Here is a 13,920-nt window from a genome sequence, read left to right as displayed (position 1 = left end):
AGCACTTCTTACATTGCTCAAAGGAGCTGCAAACACAGAATCAAAGGATCATAAAGTTGACTTCAGACAGCACTGAAGTCACTGGCCCTGCTCTAGAAAGCAAGGGCAATTTTGACCTTATTTTGATTTTCCAGTGGCCCTAAAGATATGCAAAAACTATTTGCTAAAGATAATGACAACAGCGTTATAATAAAATGTTTACTGAACATCAGCCACCTTATAGCAGGACATATAAGTCTTATAAACCAATTCACACAAGCATAACCTGAGCATAGAAAGGATCTTGTCTAGTTGTTTTCAAACGAGATATTATCAGAATCACCCAGGGAGCTTTCTGAAAATACATATTCCAGGGCTTCACCCACAGAAATTGTGATTTAACATGTCGGGGCAAAGGTCCTTGGTTTCTTCCATAATTTCTCCTGTAACATGGATTTTAGTTTCCATAGCTCCACGTAGGGACTAAATAGTATCTACTATATTAAAGATTTGACGTGATGAGTAAATGAATTAGGAGTATTTTATAAACTTCAAAGTGCTAACATTTTATACTAAGTTATATTATTAACTATCCAACAAAACCATACTGGGGTTATGATGAATATTAACAGGATGGAGGACAAAGCCCTGGAAAACATGGCCAGAACTAACTCTCATCCATCCAAACCCCATCAGGAAATCTAGGAAAAAATTCAATTTAAGCATCTTTTGAGTCAGAAGCCTCCAGGGATGAAGTCTTCTAATTGTATTCCGAAAAGATACACACTTTTTTTGTCTTGTCCGCAGGGTATTATAAGAGCCCTTGTACAAATGCCTTTGTGAAATCAAGAATATTTTTTTCTACCATATTTCTCTGATCATTCAATTCAGAAACCTAGTAAAAAATGAACTGAGAAAAGGCTAACAATATTTTTGGTGGCAAATCATTTTTTAAAATAAATAATGTATGCATATGATTAAAAACTTTTAACACTACAACATGGTGTCAATGAAAATTAAAACTTTCCTGCCATATGATCAATTTTATTCCCATTTGTTTCTGTTGTGAGTTCTTCCAGTGGTTATGCTACATATTACATGAAAACCACAATGTCACATATATATTTTATATATATACCTCTTTTTCTTAATTAATCCGCTTTAAACAGTCTTTCCATTTTCTTACAGGAGAGATGAGTATTTAGCTCAGACTTCTCCCTCCTATCCTCTTACCTTGTTTTACTAATTATATCATTTAAATTCTATTAGTTACCAAGATATACTTCAGTAACATACTGAACCCTTTATTTCACCTACTTTAGAAACTATCTCTTAATTCCACACTAGATAGGAGGAAGAAATTAGTGCCTCCATACCTCCTTCTACCTCTCTTAGCAGACTTCACCTCTGACCTTCTGTCAGCTATACTGTCAACTGTACATTGTTGGTATTCACAACATTTATTTACTCTTCACTCTGCAACTATAATTCTTTCCAGTGTTTGTCTACAGACTTATTCCAAAACTGAAAACCAATAAATATAGTTTGACATATTAAATATTATGATTATGTAAATATTATTCACTACTAAAGAAAATAGGGTGGCTGAATCTGAAAAGAAGGAAATGTAATTAAATCTAAACCTATTCCACCTAAAGACATCTCAACGTTAGGGTTAAATAGGCTCTCAATTCTTATAAGCCCAAGCAGACTAAGACAATATATAAACATGAGCTTATTTAATGTCTCCTACTCTACTCTAGCACCACAACATTCATTCTAGCTTTATCCCCTTGCTTATCTGTAACTTTTCTACACATTCTTTTAAAACTGATAGATTGTACATATCAGTAACTGTCATGAGGCTGGAGATATATCTCACTGGAATAACATTTACTCTGCATATGGATTTTTCTTTCATGCATACAATCCTTCTGCAAAATCATTATCCATAGACTTATAAAATGCCCTATCCACCATCATGGTATTTCACATAGCATTGCTTCTGATCAAGAAACTCCCTTCACAGAAAATGAAGTATGGTAATTGACCCGTGCTCATGGAATTCTCTGATCTTAGCATATCCCCCCATCATCATGAAGCAGCTGTCTTGAGAGAACAGTGAAATGCCCTTTTTGAAGACTCAGTTACAGTGCCAGGTAGCTGGCAATACCTTGTGGGGCTGGGGAAAGGTCCTCCAGGATGCTCTAAATCATTGTCTAACATATGGTACTGTTTCTTCCATAACCAGGATTCACAGGCCCAAGAAGGAAAGGGTGGAAATAGGAATGGATCCACTCACTATTACCCCTTTTGCTTCTCTTCTCAATGGTCTTAGGGTCTGTTGGACTGGAGGTCCTAGTTACAAAGGGAGGGATGCTTCCAACACAAGACATAACAATGATTCCACTGAACTTCCGGACGTTGAACTGCTACCCAGCCATTTTGGGCAACTTATGTCTCTGAATTAACGGGCAAAGAAAGGGGTTACTGTACTGGCTGGGGTGATTGATCTTGGTTACCAAGGGGGAAATGGGTTGCTACTACACAATGGAGGATTATGTCTGGGACACAGGAGGATCCCTTAGGGCATCTCTTAGCACTGTCCTGTGATTAAAGTTAATGGGAAACTACAACTCAATTCAGGCAAGACTACTAATGACCCAGCCCCTTCAGGAATAAAGGTTTGGGTCACCCCGCCAGACAGACAAAGAACTATGAGCAGCTGAGGTGCTTGCTGATGTCAAAGGGAATAAGACAGTACAAGAAGGCAGTTATAAATATCAGTTACAGCCACGGGGCCAGTTGCAGAGATGAGGACAGTAATAGTTATGGGTATTAAGTATTTCTTTCCTATTTTGTTATGAATATGCTAGTACATATATATAAACCAGATATTTTCATTTCCTTCCCTTTATTATATCTTTATCATATAATATAAAATGAATTAAATATTAACTTTACATTGCAGCATCTTAGTTACATGATATCAAAGAGAAGAGTACATATCACCCACAGACTTTTTATCCTCTACTGGGGAAAGGGTTAGCCTGTTTTCAGTTGTGTGCAGGATAGTTGTATCATGTCAGGTGGAAGTAGGATGTTTTCATTGTCTTTATTTGGATGTTAAGTATGGTTTAAGGAGATGTATATGGGCGCCAAGTTGACAAGGGATGGGCTGTGATGGTCTTTTTTATGTGACAATTTGGCTAGGCTAAAATCCCCAGTTAACCAATCAAACACCAGTCTAGGTGTTGCTGTGAAGGTATTTTGTAGATGTGATTAAAGTCCATAAAATCTTAGGTAATCTGGATGAGGCTGATTCAATTTCTTGAAAAGCCTTAAAAGCAGAGATGAGGCTTTCCTGAAAAAGAAGAAATCCCCCCTGTAGAGAGCAGCTTCAGGCAGTTCCTGAGTTCCAGCCTGCCCTTCCTGACAGCCTGCCTTATGGATTTCAGACCTGCCTAGCCAGCACTGACAACCACTTAAGCCAATTCCTTACAGTACATCTCGTAATATAGATCAGTCCTCTTTCTCTAGTGGATCCTGACTAATACAATACTCCACCATGCTATGTCATATAACAAAGAAAGATTCTCTTTATATCAAATAACCAAGGGCTCAGATTCAAGGTTAAAGGATTAAGGCTTGCACACACTGAGTACCAAAGGAAAAAAATGCCAAATAGTAAAAGCAACCCAGAAATCAACCCTCTTCATCACAGAAACAATGTGAAAAACAAATGAGTTGAGTTCAACATAAAATTTTCTCTGTAGAATTATTAAAAATTAGCACTGTTCATATATAAGAGCAAGTTCTTCTTAGACAGGCATCCAACTACCACAAACTGCCATGGGCCAATCAAGATTGCAACCATATTCTCAGACACTTTATGAACAAAACGTATGCTCAGAAACACAGTCATTATATTTTTGTCTATCTTCAAATAAACTTTCAGCCATCCTATCTACCCAGAAAGTTCCTACATACTAATGCTTCCACAAATAAAATAATGTACTTGTTTATTAAATTTTGTGTTTTATGTGTATTCAGTTGTTCTGAATTTAAAAATCAATTTTTTAAACCATCTCCAGGCAGTTAGAAAAGCAAAGTGAAGCTATTGTTAATTAAAAAAGTTTTTTTTATACATCAAAAATTATATTATCTTTTCAGAGGGAACCCTTAGGACTTCTAAAAATAAGAATAAATTAAAATTGACTCAATAATCACTATGTTTAACCTTGCTGCCTCAACTCTTTACAGGCACACAAACATCTTATATGCAAATGTGATTTTTTTGTAAAATGCTTTCGGTTTCCATCCATTTTGCTTTAGCCCTTACTCCCTCCTCATCCTGCAAAATATCTGATGTGCAAATATTTCAGTTGTATAAATGAAATACCAAAAGATGCTTACAAATTCTTTTCATTAAAAAAATCCTGACCTGGACATATTTTATCAATTAGATCATAATATCCAGAAACAGTCCTTTGGACTCTACCAAAGATTTGATATCACATCTACATATGCCATTGTAGGCTTCAGACTAATCTCTATTTATTGGGGCTTGCAAAAAAATGCTAAAAAATAAGTGATATTTTTAACCAGCTAACACCTTCATGTCTACTGTTTGTCTCTATCTCCTGGGAAATAACATTCACTATCCAAGATGCCACTTCTGCTCCACATCATGACAAGAACCCATATGTTTCAGATTGGAGCAGAGTAGGCAGTTATTGTCTAGAAAGAAATCAAACCGCTCTCATTCCAAATAAATCTGGGAATGAGGTTATCAAAGCAAATAGACTCGAGTAGCAATGAAACTTCCAATTCCCCAATTCCACTAATATTGTTTCTTCTAGGAAGAAATTACTTCCAAAAAGATTTGTATAAGTATGTTAGAACAAAGGCTAAGAACCACCACTATTCTATCCATTCATGTGTAGCAGATAAGGTGTAAATGTATACAATTTATTAACCAGCTCCCTATATTTAGCCAGTCATACCAGCAATATTTTCCAGGAAATTTCCCTAATCCTATAGATGATACTCTCTATCCCGTACTCCTCTACACATAAAAATCACACCTTCAGAAAAGGCTATGCAGTCAGATATCTAATAATCTGAAAATCCATGAATTAACATTTTAGAAAATATTTATCCCACATATTAATTATATACTAAGGTGACAAATCTGATTAAAAAATTATCTAGAGCGAAGAACATGCAGATATTACACATGAGGAAGCTAACTTTATGGATATGCTATGCCATATATGAGGAGACAATAGGTTTTCTTTTCCTATTTGAGCGCCATCAGTCTGCAAAGTAATAAATTCTATTTATGAGACAAGTGTCTTAGTGAATGATAATGTAATTTAAAAAATTATATATAACCAACAATTTAAAAAGATAAATTTCTGATAAATATATAATTTATTAAATCAACTTTTGCATTTTTTCACGTAAGCAGTTAGGGAGATGGTTAGCACATAGTTGTTCTAGCCAGGGTAAGATGATACCTCACCATAGCTTTGATTTGTATTTCCCTGATGATTAGTGAAGTTGAGTATGTTTCCATACACTTGTTGGACTTGTATGTCTTCTTTTGAGAAAGGTTTATTCAGATCCTTTGCCCACTTTTTAATGGGATTGTTTGTGTTTTTGCTGTTGAATTGCTTAAGTTCCTTGTATATTCTGGATATTAGTCCCTTGTCGGGTGAATAGTTTGCAAATACTTTCTTCCATCATACAGGTTGTCTCTTTACTCTGTTGATAGTTTCCTTTGCTATGCAGAAACATTTTAGTTTAATATTGTCCCATTTGTCTATTTTTGTTTTCGTTGCTTGTGCTTTTGAGATCTTAGCCATAACATCTTTGCCTAGATTGATGTCCTGGAAGGTTTTCTCTATGTTCTCTTCTAGCACTTTTATAGTTTCAGGTCTTACAGTTAAGTCTATATTCCATTTTGAGTTGACTTTTTGTACATGGTGAGAGGTAGGGGTCTAGTTTCATTCTTCATCATATAGATATCCAGTTTTCCCAGCACTTTTCCACATACACTGGGGAAAAGAAGAGGGTCTCTTTTCCTCAAGGTATGTTCTTGGCATCCTTGTAAAAAATGAATTGGCTGTAAATACATGGATTTATTTCTGGGTTCTCTATTTTGTTCCATTGGTCTATATGTCTGTTTTTATATCAGTTCCATGATGTTTTGGTTACCACAGCTTTGTAGTATATTTTGAAGTCAGATAGCATACTGCCCCCAGCTTTGTTCTTTTTGTTCAAAATTGCTTTGGCTATTTGGGGTCTTTTGTGGTTTCATATGAATTTTAGGATTTTTCTTTCTATTTGTGTGAAGAATATCACTGGAATTTTGTTAAGAATTGCATTGAATCTGTAGATTGTTTTGGGAAGTATGGTCATTTCAACAATATTACTTCTTTCAATCCTTCCGGTCCATGAGCATGAGTGTCTTTCAATTTGTTTATGTCCTCTTCAATTTCTTTCATCAGTGTTTTGTAGTTATCCTTATGGAGGACTTTCACCTCCTTGTTTAAGCTTATATATTTTTTGTAGCTATCGTAGAAGGGATTGCTTTCTTGACTTCTTTTTCAGCTAGTTTGTTATTGATGTAGAGAAATGCTACCAATTTTTTGTGTGTTGATTTTATATCCTGCAACTTTACTGAATTTTTTTATCAGTTCTAAGAGTGTTTTGGCAGAGTCTTTAGGTTTTTCTAAATATAAGATCATGTTGTTTACAAAAAGGGATAATATTACTTCCTTTTTTCCAGTTTGGATGCTTTTTATTTCTTTTTCTTTTCTGATTGCTCTAGCTAAGACTTTCAGTACTATGTTATCACCTGCCTTGTTGGAGATTAAGCTGGGGGACCCAACACATTTCACACTGCTGGGAAATGGGGAAGACACCAGGACAGAGGCAACCTAAGAGAATCATCAAACTTGCTTGAACACCCCATAGGCAATTCAGGAGCAGCACTTTTCTCGCTGGTATGGTCAGAGATTGATCTTCTGGGACCTGGGGACAGGCCCACGAGCCAGGCCCAAAACCCCCAGGACTTGATCAAGAGGACAGATGAGAAAGAATATGTACAAGAACTCCAGAAATATGAAAAATCAGAGCAAAAGGACACCCCCAAAGGAAATGACAATTCTTTACCAAAGGATATCAACCAAAATGAAAATATCAAAATGACAGATAAAGAATTCCAAATTTGGATTACAAGGAAGCTCAATGAAATATAAGAGAAAACTGAAAACCAATACAAAGAAATTACAAAACAATACAGGAAATGAATAAAAAATTCACTAAAAAATAGAATTATTAAAAAAAAATCAAATAGAACTTCCGGAAACGAAAAATTCATTCAAGGAAATACTAAGCATAGTGGAAAGTATTAAGAATAGACTAGACTAAGAAAAAGAAAGAATCTCAGAGCTTGAAGACAACACCTTTGAATTAAACAAGTCAGTCAAAGAAAATGATCAGAGAAATAAGAGGAATGAACAAAGCCCACAAGAAATATGGGATTATGTAAAGAGGCCAAACATAAGAATCATAGGCAACCCTCAGGATTAAGAAGAAAACACACAAGGGTTGGAAAACCTACTTGAGGGAATAATTGAGGAAAACTTCCCTAGTCTTGCTAGAAATTTAGATATCCAGGTACAAGAAGCTCAACAAACATCTGGGAGATTCATTGCAAAGAGGCAATCACCACAACACATAGTTACCAGACTGGCCAAAGTCAACACGAAGGAGGAACTCCTATAAGCTGTAAAGTGAAAACATCAGGTAACTTAAAAAGGAAAGTTTGTAACTGCAGACTTCTCAACTAAGACTTCACAAGCCAGAAGGGACTGGGGCCCCCTCCTCAGTCTTCTTAAATAGAATAATGGACAGCCTAGAATTTGTATGCTGCAAAACTAAGTTTCCTATATGATGAAGAAATAAAGACTTTTTCAGACAAGCAAACACTGAGGGAATTTGTCAAGACCAGACTGGCCCTGCAGGATAAAAACTAGGGCAGTCAAAGAGATGGATACATGCTTTAAGGTTTAGGGGCATCTGAACAAGCATGCCCTAAACTTAAATAATTATGACAAAAATAAGGTAAGACTATGTACTCCTTTAAAAAATATTTCCTAATATGCCTCTGATAAGACCACAGACCTTTCAAAATGGTATTATACATTATAAAAATTTGAAGAAACTTTGGTGTCTGCTTCCAAAGTCTGATGGTCATTGGAAAACCAAGAATTCTCACTCAACAGCCCTTAAATTATTCAAATCTAATGTGAGGTTGAAAGAAATAAAGAATTTAATGTCTCCTTGATTCAGTCGACTATGGAAATGATGCTGTCTCCACTAATCCAAGGAAGAGGTAGAGATAGGTCAAGAGAGAATACTGTACAGTTTTGAGCAGCCTTTGCCGAATTATTTTAAAAAAATGCCTACTGATTTTAGAAAACACAATAAAAAATTGTGATGAGAAGGACCCTTTTTTTACCTTTCAGGTTCTTTGACTTTAGCAGTAGAACTCCCTAGATAAAATTTAATTTTAAGTTAAATTTTGTTTATGTGGAAATTTAAATTATCAGTATTAAAAACACTCTGTGTATTTAAAATATTAAACTTACTCAAGTGAAGCATTAAGAATTTGGAACTAAAATAAATGAGATAATGAGAAAGTGAAAACATATTTTTTATAATTAACAGCTCATTTTGAGTTAATTATATACAATTACCAAAATCTAATTGCAATTTATTTTCTATTATCTGTGGGAAGAATCACAGGCAAGGGAGCTTACATTGCTGCTTCCTTCCTGCATAAGTGCTATAGAATGAAAATAAATAATATGTGAGGCCTTAATGACAAATAAGAGCAAACAGTAAGGCACAGCTGAGCCAAACCATTGGAAGATAATTATCACATGAAAGATGGTAATGACTTAAATCAAAGTCACAAGTTGTTTATAGGTACTCCAGTTTTTTTTTTTACTTTGTTTATTGGTTATACAAAGATGACCCTTATAAATTAAGAGTTTTGTAATTCTGCATACTCCTAAAAATCTGACCATTTTTATACTTTCATATAATACTAAGAAATCCAACAAAAATTTTTATTGAACACCTATTGTTAAGAAAAAAACAATCTAGCTAAGTACTGCAGGAGATGAAGAAAAGCCACTACCTTCAAGTATCCTAATAGTAGAATAAGGGAAATATGTAAATATTTATCATCTATACAGAATATAAGGGCTATAAAGGAAACACAAAAAAAATATTTCTGGAAGAGGTAATATTTGAGATAAGTCCTAAAAGATAAGATAGAATTTTGACAGACCAGAGATAGAGACCTATCCTCCCTATCTGAAACACAAACAGCTGAAACATACACACACACACACACACACACACACACACACACACACGCACACACACACACACCCCCCTAGGGAATTAGAGCATGGACACCTTTTGGGGAAAATTATTCTGTTTACCATAGCTCTATAGCTAAAGACCTGATAAATAAGTATTAAGTACTGTTAAGTGAAAAAAAATGTGTTCAATTTAACTCAAACATATACTGATGTTGTTTATATTTGTAAGCACAAAGAAAGGTTTAGAAGGATACATATCAGAGTGCTAACACTAAGTCAACCAAGACAGGCTAGAAAATGAAACTGGGAATGAAAGATGACTGATATTTTCTTGATATGTCTTTGGATGTTTTATCTTTTATAAGAGAAATGTTTACTTTTCACTTTTTTTTAAAGTTTAATTTAAAATATTTTAAGATGGGTTGTGAAATAAGATGTGTAATATAAACACACAACACATACTCACAAATAAATAAGAAGTTATATATAAAGATTAGCTCTAGATGAGACTGTGGGTACATTTTGTTTTTTTCTTTTGGCTTATCAGCATTTTATATTTTTGTCTACCATAAAAGAAAGTAAATCAATAAAGATATAGATAAACATGAATAGCATTAAGAATAAGAAAAAAATATTTTAAATTAAAAAATATATTACGAAGTTCATACATATCAACTAGAGAAGAAATATAATGCCCCTTTATAAAAAAATGCAGATGCAGGCAGGAAATTAAAATTCCACAAAGAAGAAACACAAGGGGTTAATACACACATAGAGAAACGTTCATTCTAATTGAGTCCTGAGTAACTACAAATTACAATGGGATTCCATCTTTCCACTGACTAAATTGTCAAATATCATTTAACTCAGCGGTCCCCAACCTTTTTGGCACCAGGGACTGTTTTCATGGAAGACAATTTTTTCCATGGGCCGGGGTGGGGGGGGGAGTGCTTTCAGATGATTCAAGCACATTACATTTATTGTGCACTTTATTATTATTACACTGTAATCTATCATGAAATAATTATACAACTCACCATAGGTTGGGGACCCCTGAAACTATACAAATCAACACTAGAGAGCTAATTTATATAACTGATTGAAAACACATCTCTATTCCCTTCTAAAACTTAAAAAATAATAGTAAAAGGGTAAAAAAGAGACATAAACCTATGTAGCTGCAGAAAAGTGAAGAGGAGAGGACAAAGGGATAAGAGATGTCACAAATTTTTAGAAGCCTAGAAAGCAGATGTATGAGTTGAAACTCAACTAGCAAAGTAGAAAAATCAAAACTGAAATATTTGCTACCTGGGTTGAAGGAAGTTGTAAACTGAAACATGCCAGAAAACTCCTGAAAGGTTCAGGGACTGGAGGAAGCAAGTAGGAATGGTGGGACTAAAAGTAAAGCTGGTTGAAAGTCTGCGTAGCAGTCAAAAGTGAAGTCCTCCTCTATGTGTCCCCATCTTGTGGAGAAGACTGAAAGTTTATCCCCTGGAAGAGGTTGAAAAAGAATGACTGTGGACATGGGGTCCTGAAATACAGTTGAGGGCTGAAACCCATATAGTTAAACGAGGAAGTAAGTGAAAGCCTACATAATGACTGATGGGTCCCTTCTCTCTTACTCAACTAGGCTCCCCACATTGGCACCCACGCTTATATTAATACAATGCTCCCCTCCCTTCTTCCCACCCAGGCAGAACATTTATCCTTAGGGAAACTGACTACCCCAAGAGAAAAGACCTATGAATAGTAAGAGGTAAGGGTCCCCAAGGTTCCCACCTGATCATAGTGAAGTCTATTAGTTGACAAGCACTGCTCATATACAGTTAGAGCTTTCAATAGGTTTTAACTGTTTTTCTAACGCATGAGGAACAGAAGAAACTTCAAAAACTATTACAAATATCTTTAAAGATAAGAAAAAATATTGCATATGTAAAACAAGAATGGGTTCTTATAAAAATTGGCCTTTCAGAGAATAAACTGTTCTTAGAGATTAAAAATTATAGCACTAACAAAAATCAACAGAAGCGTTGAAATATAAAGTTCAGGAAATCTCTTAGAAACTAGAAAAAAAAGACAGATATGAAAGCAGAGAAAAATAAGAAAATGAAGGATGATTCTAAGAGATTCAACATCAGAGTAAGGTCAATTCTGGAAAGAGAATACAAAAAATTAGATGGGGGAAATTAACAAAAAAATTTCTTTAAATTGAAGAAAGTTTCCCACCTGATTACTCAGCATAATGAAAGGAAAAAGGTCCAACTAATGCACATCTGTATTAATTTTTAGAAGAATGCAGAGAAAGACAAGATCTTAACAGTTTTCATGGATAATACATCACATAAAAAAGATCAGGAATCAAATTGTATCACATTTCTTAAAGGCAACAATAGAAACTAGAAGATATAGAACACAATCTTCAATCCCTTCTCAGGAAAAATAATTAACCACCCAGAATTTTATATACAGCTAAACTATAAATTAAATATGAAGATAGACTAAAGACATTTTTTAGAGATTTGACTCAAAAAATTATTGCCTCTTGCATTCCTTGACAGTAAGCTATTGAAGGACATATTTTAGTAAAATGAAGGCATATAAACCAAAAAGAGGATAATATGTGATCTAGAAAAAGGGGAACATAACACAGAAAAGAGTAAATAAATTTACTTGATAAGGAAATCTTAGGATGAAATTACTAGACAGCAAACTTAGAAAATAACCAAGTTACACTACAGCAAGATTTTACAGAGGGCTACAGGAAGGATACTTTTTTTTTTTTTAATTTCAGCATATTTATGGGGGTACAAATGTTTAGGTTACATATATTGCCCTTGCCCGCTCCCCCCAGTCAGACCTTCAAGCTTGTCCATCCCCCAGACAGTGTGCATCACACTCAGTATGTATGTATTCTAGTAACTCTACTTTCTCCACTTATAGAAATCTATAACAAGGAAATAGCTCTAGATAAAGTAAAAAATCTATTCTGAGAAATGTTCTTCAAGACATAATTCATAATAGAAAAACTCTAGATTGTCCAATAACAGGTTAATAGATAAAAATTGGGGCATCACTGCCACACAATAAATACTTTTTGAATAAATTAATTAGTATGCTTTACAAAGTAATATGATCAGAAAATATGATACAGTGAAAAAAGTAACAAATACAATCCTGTATAAGCATAATCTCTATTATCAATATAGACTATAATATCATACAAAGAAAAGTAGGAGAAAAAGGTTCAAAGGATTGTCTCTGAGTTTTAGGATTATGAATGATTTTTATTTTCTTTTTTATAATTTTCTATATTTTTCAAAAATTTATAATGAGAACATATTTATGCATGTGGCCAGAAAACTTCATTAACCAATATAGAGCCATAATTTTATACCAAATATATGTTAAATATGTCTTTAATATTCTTCCCTTCACCATTTCTCAGGTTTACCTTGGTACACAGTCACTCCCATTCATATCCACATTGAGTTCTTGGGCTTTCGTGAGCTCTTTGTCAGCAACTAGTTCTCTCGATTTAAACACAGCTTGAGTTCTTAACCTGTAAAAATAAATTTAAAGAATTTCTAATCCTGTGGAGCCTGATAAACTGAATGGTAATCCTTAGAAAAACTACGTTCTTTCAGTTAGAACCCTAGGCATTATTTTCAAATTAAAACTCAATCTGTCAAAAATAAATGGGTAATTCCTAAGTATACATAAATAAATACAAATTGATTTCATAGAAATTTAAATTATATTTATTTATAAGGGAGTAAGGAAGATTAAGTTGGTTAGAATATCACTTAAAAACTCAAAATTATAGATGCTTTAGTAGGAGCACTTTAAGTCTCTTCTCTAGAAAGTTAAATATTCCCTCTAAAGCAAGTGTATTTTGATCACATGAGTATAAATGGGAATTCTAGTAACTCTAAGTGTACTTGCCCTGCCCAACATTTACATGAGAGGCATCCACTTCTCATACTCACATTTCAAAGAGCTAGCTAGGGCTACAGCTCAGTAACTAACATATTTTCTCTGGGTCACAGGTAAATCCTTCCAAAAAAATTGGAAGACATTCGTTCTATTCATGAATGCTAACGTAAACTCACACTCACAAGTACTGAGGAGGTGAGGCCAAGGAAGAAAGCAGCATAAAGGTCTTCTATGAGGAGTTTGGGTATCAATCACTTGTATCAAGTATGTGACACTTACTACCTATTCTCTCAGTTTTTTTAGAAATATTCTCTAGTTATCTGTAAAAGTATATTCTTCTTTCAACTGTGAAATCAAACCATGAAGCGATAAAAACATTATTAACACAGTGCTGTCATTTTCATCATTGTCAAAAGACATTCTTATAATTGCAACTATGCACAGTGATGTACAAAAGGAAGTATGTAGATTAATTACCTTCAGGAACTTACAGTTTAAGACTAATATTTGTGATACTCACAAGGACTCTATGAAGTAGTTACTTTAACTTTTACTATATGTATTTACAGATGACTAAAGGGAAGCCAAAGCCATAGAACTC

General features: G+C 34.2%; 1 protein-coding gene across 2 annotated transcripts in view; it reads right to left on the bottom strand.

The window, feature by feature from the left end:
* The window catches only part of KIAA1328 (KIAA1328 ortholog), a 219,241-nt gene that overhangs the window by 50,067 nt on the left and 155,254 nt on the right, over positions 1-13,920 (bottom strand). For both annotated transcript variants that reach the window (XM_045527671.1, XM_045527673.1), the window contains exon 8: positions 12,838-12,945. In XM_045527671.1, the coding sequence (XP_045383627.1) occupies positions 12,838-12,945 (108 nt within the window). The remainder of the gene's footprint in view (positions 1-12,837; positions 12,946-13,920) is intronic.

This window comes from Lemur catta, chromosome 16 (assembly GCF_020740605.2).
Source record: "Lemur catta isolate mLemCat1 chromosome 16, mLemCat1.pri, whole genome shotgun sequence".
NCBI classification, from domain to species: domain Eukaryota; kingdom Metazoa; phylum Chordata; class Mammalia; order Primates; family Lemuridae; genus Lemur; species Lemur catta.
The sequence above is the reverse complement of the archived record's forward strand: the minus strand, read 5'-3'. Positions and strand labels throughout refer to the sequence as shown.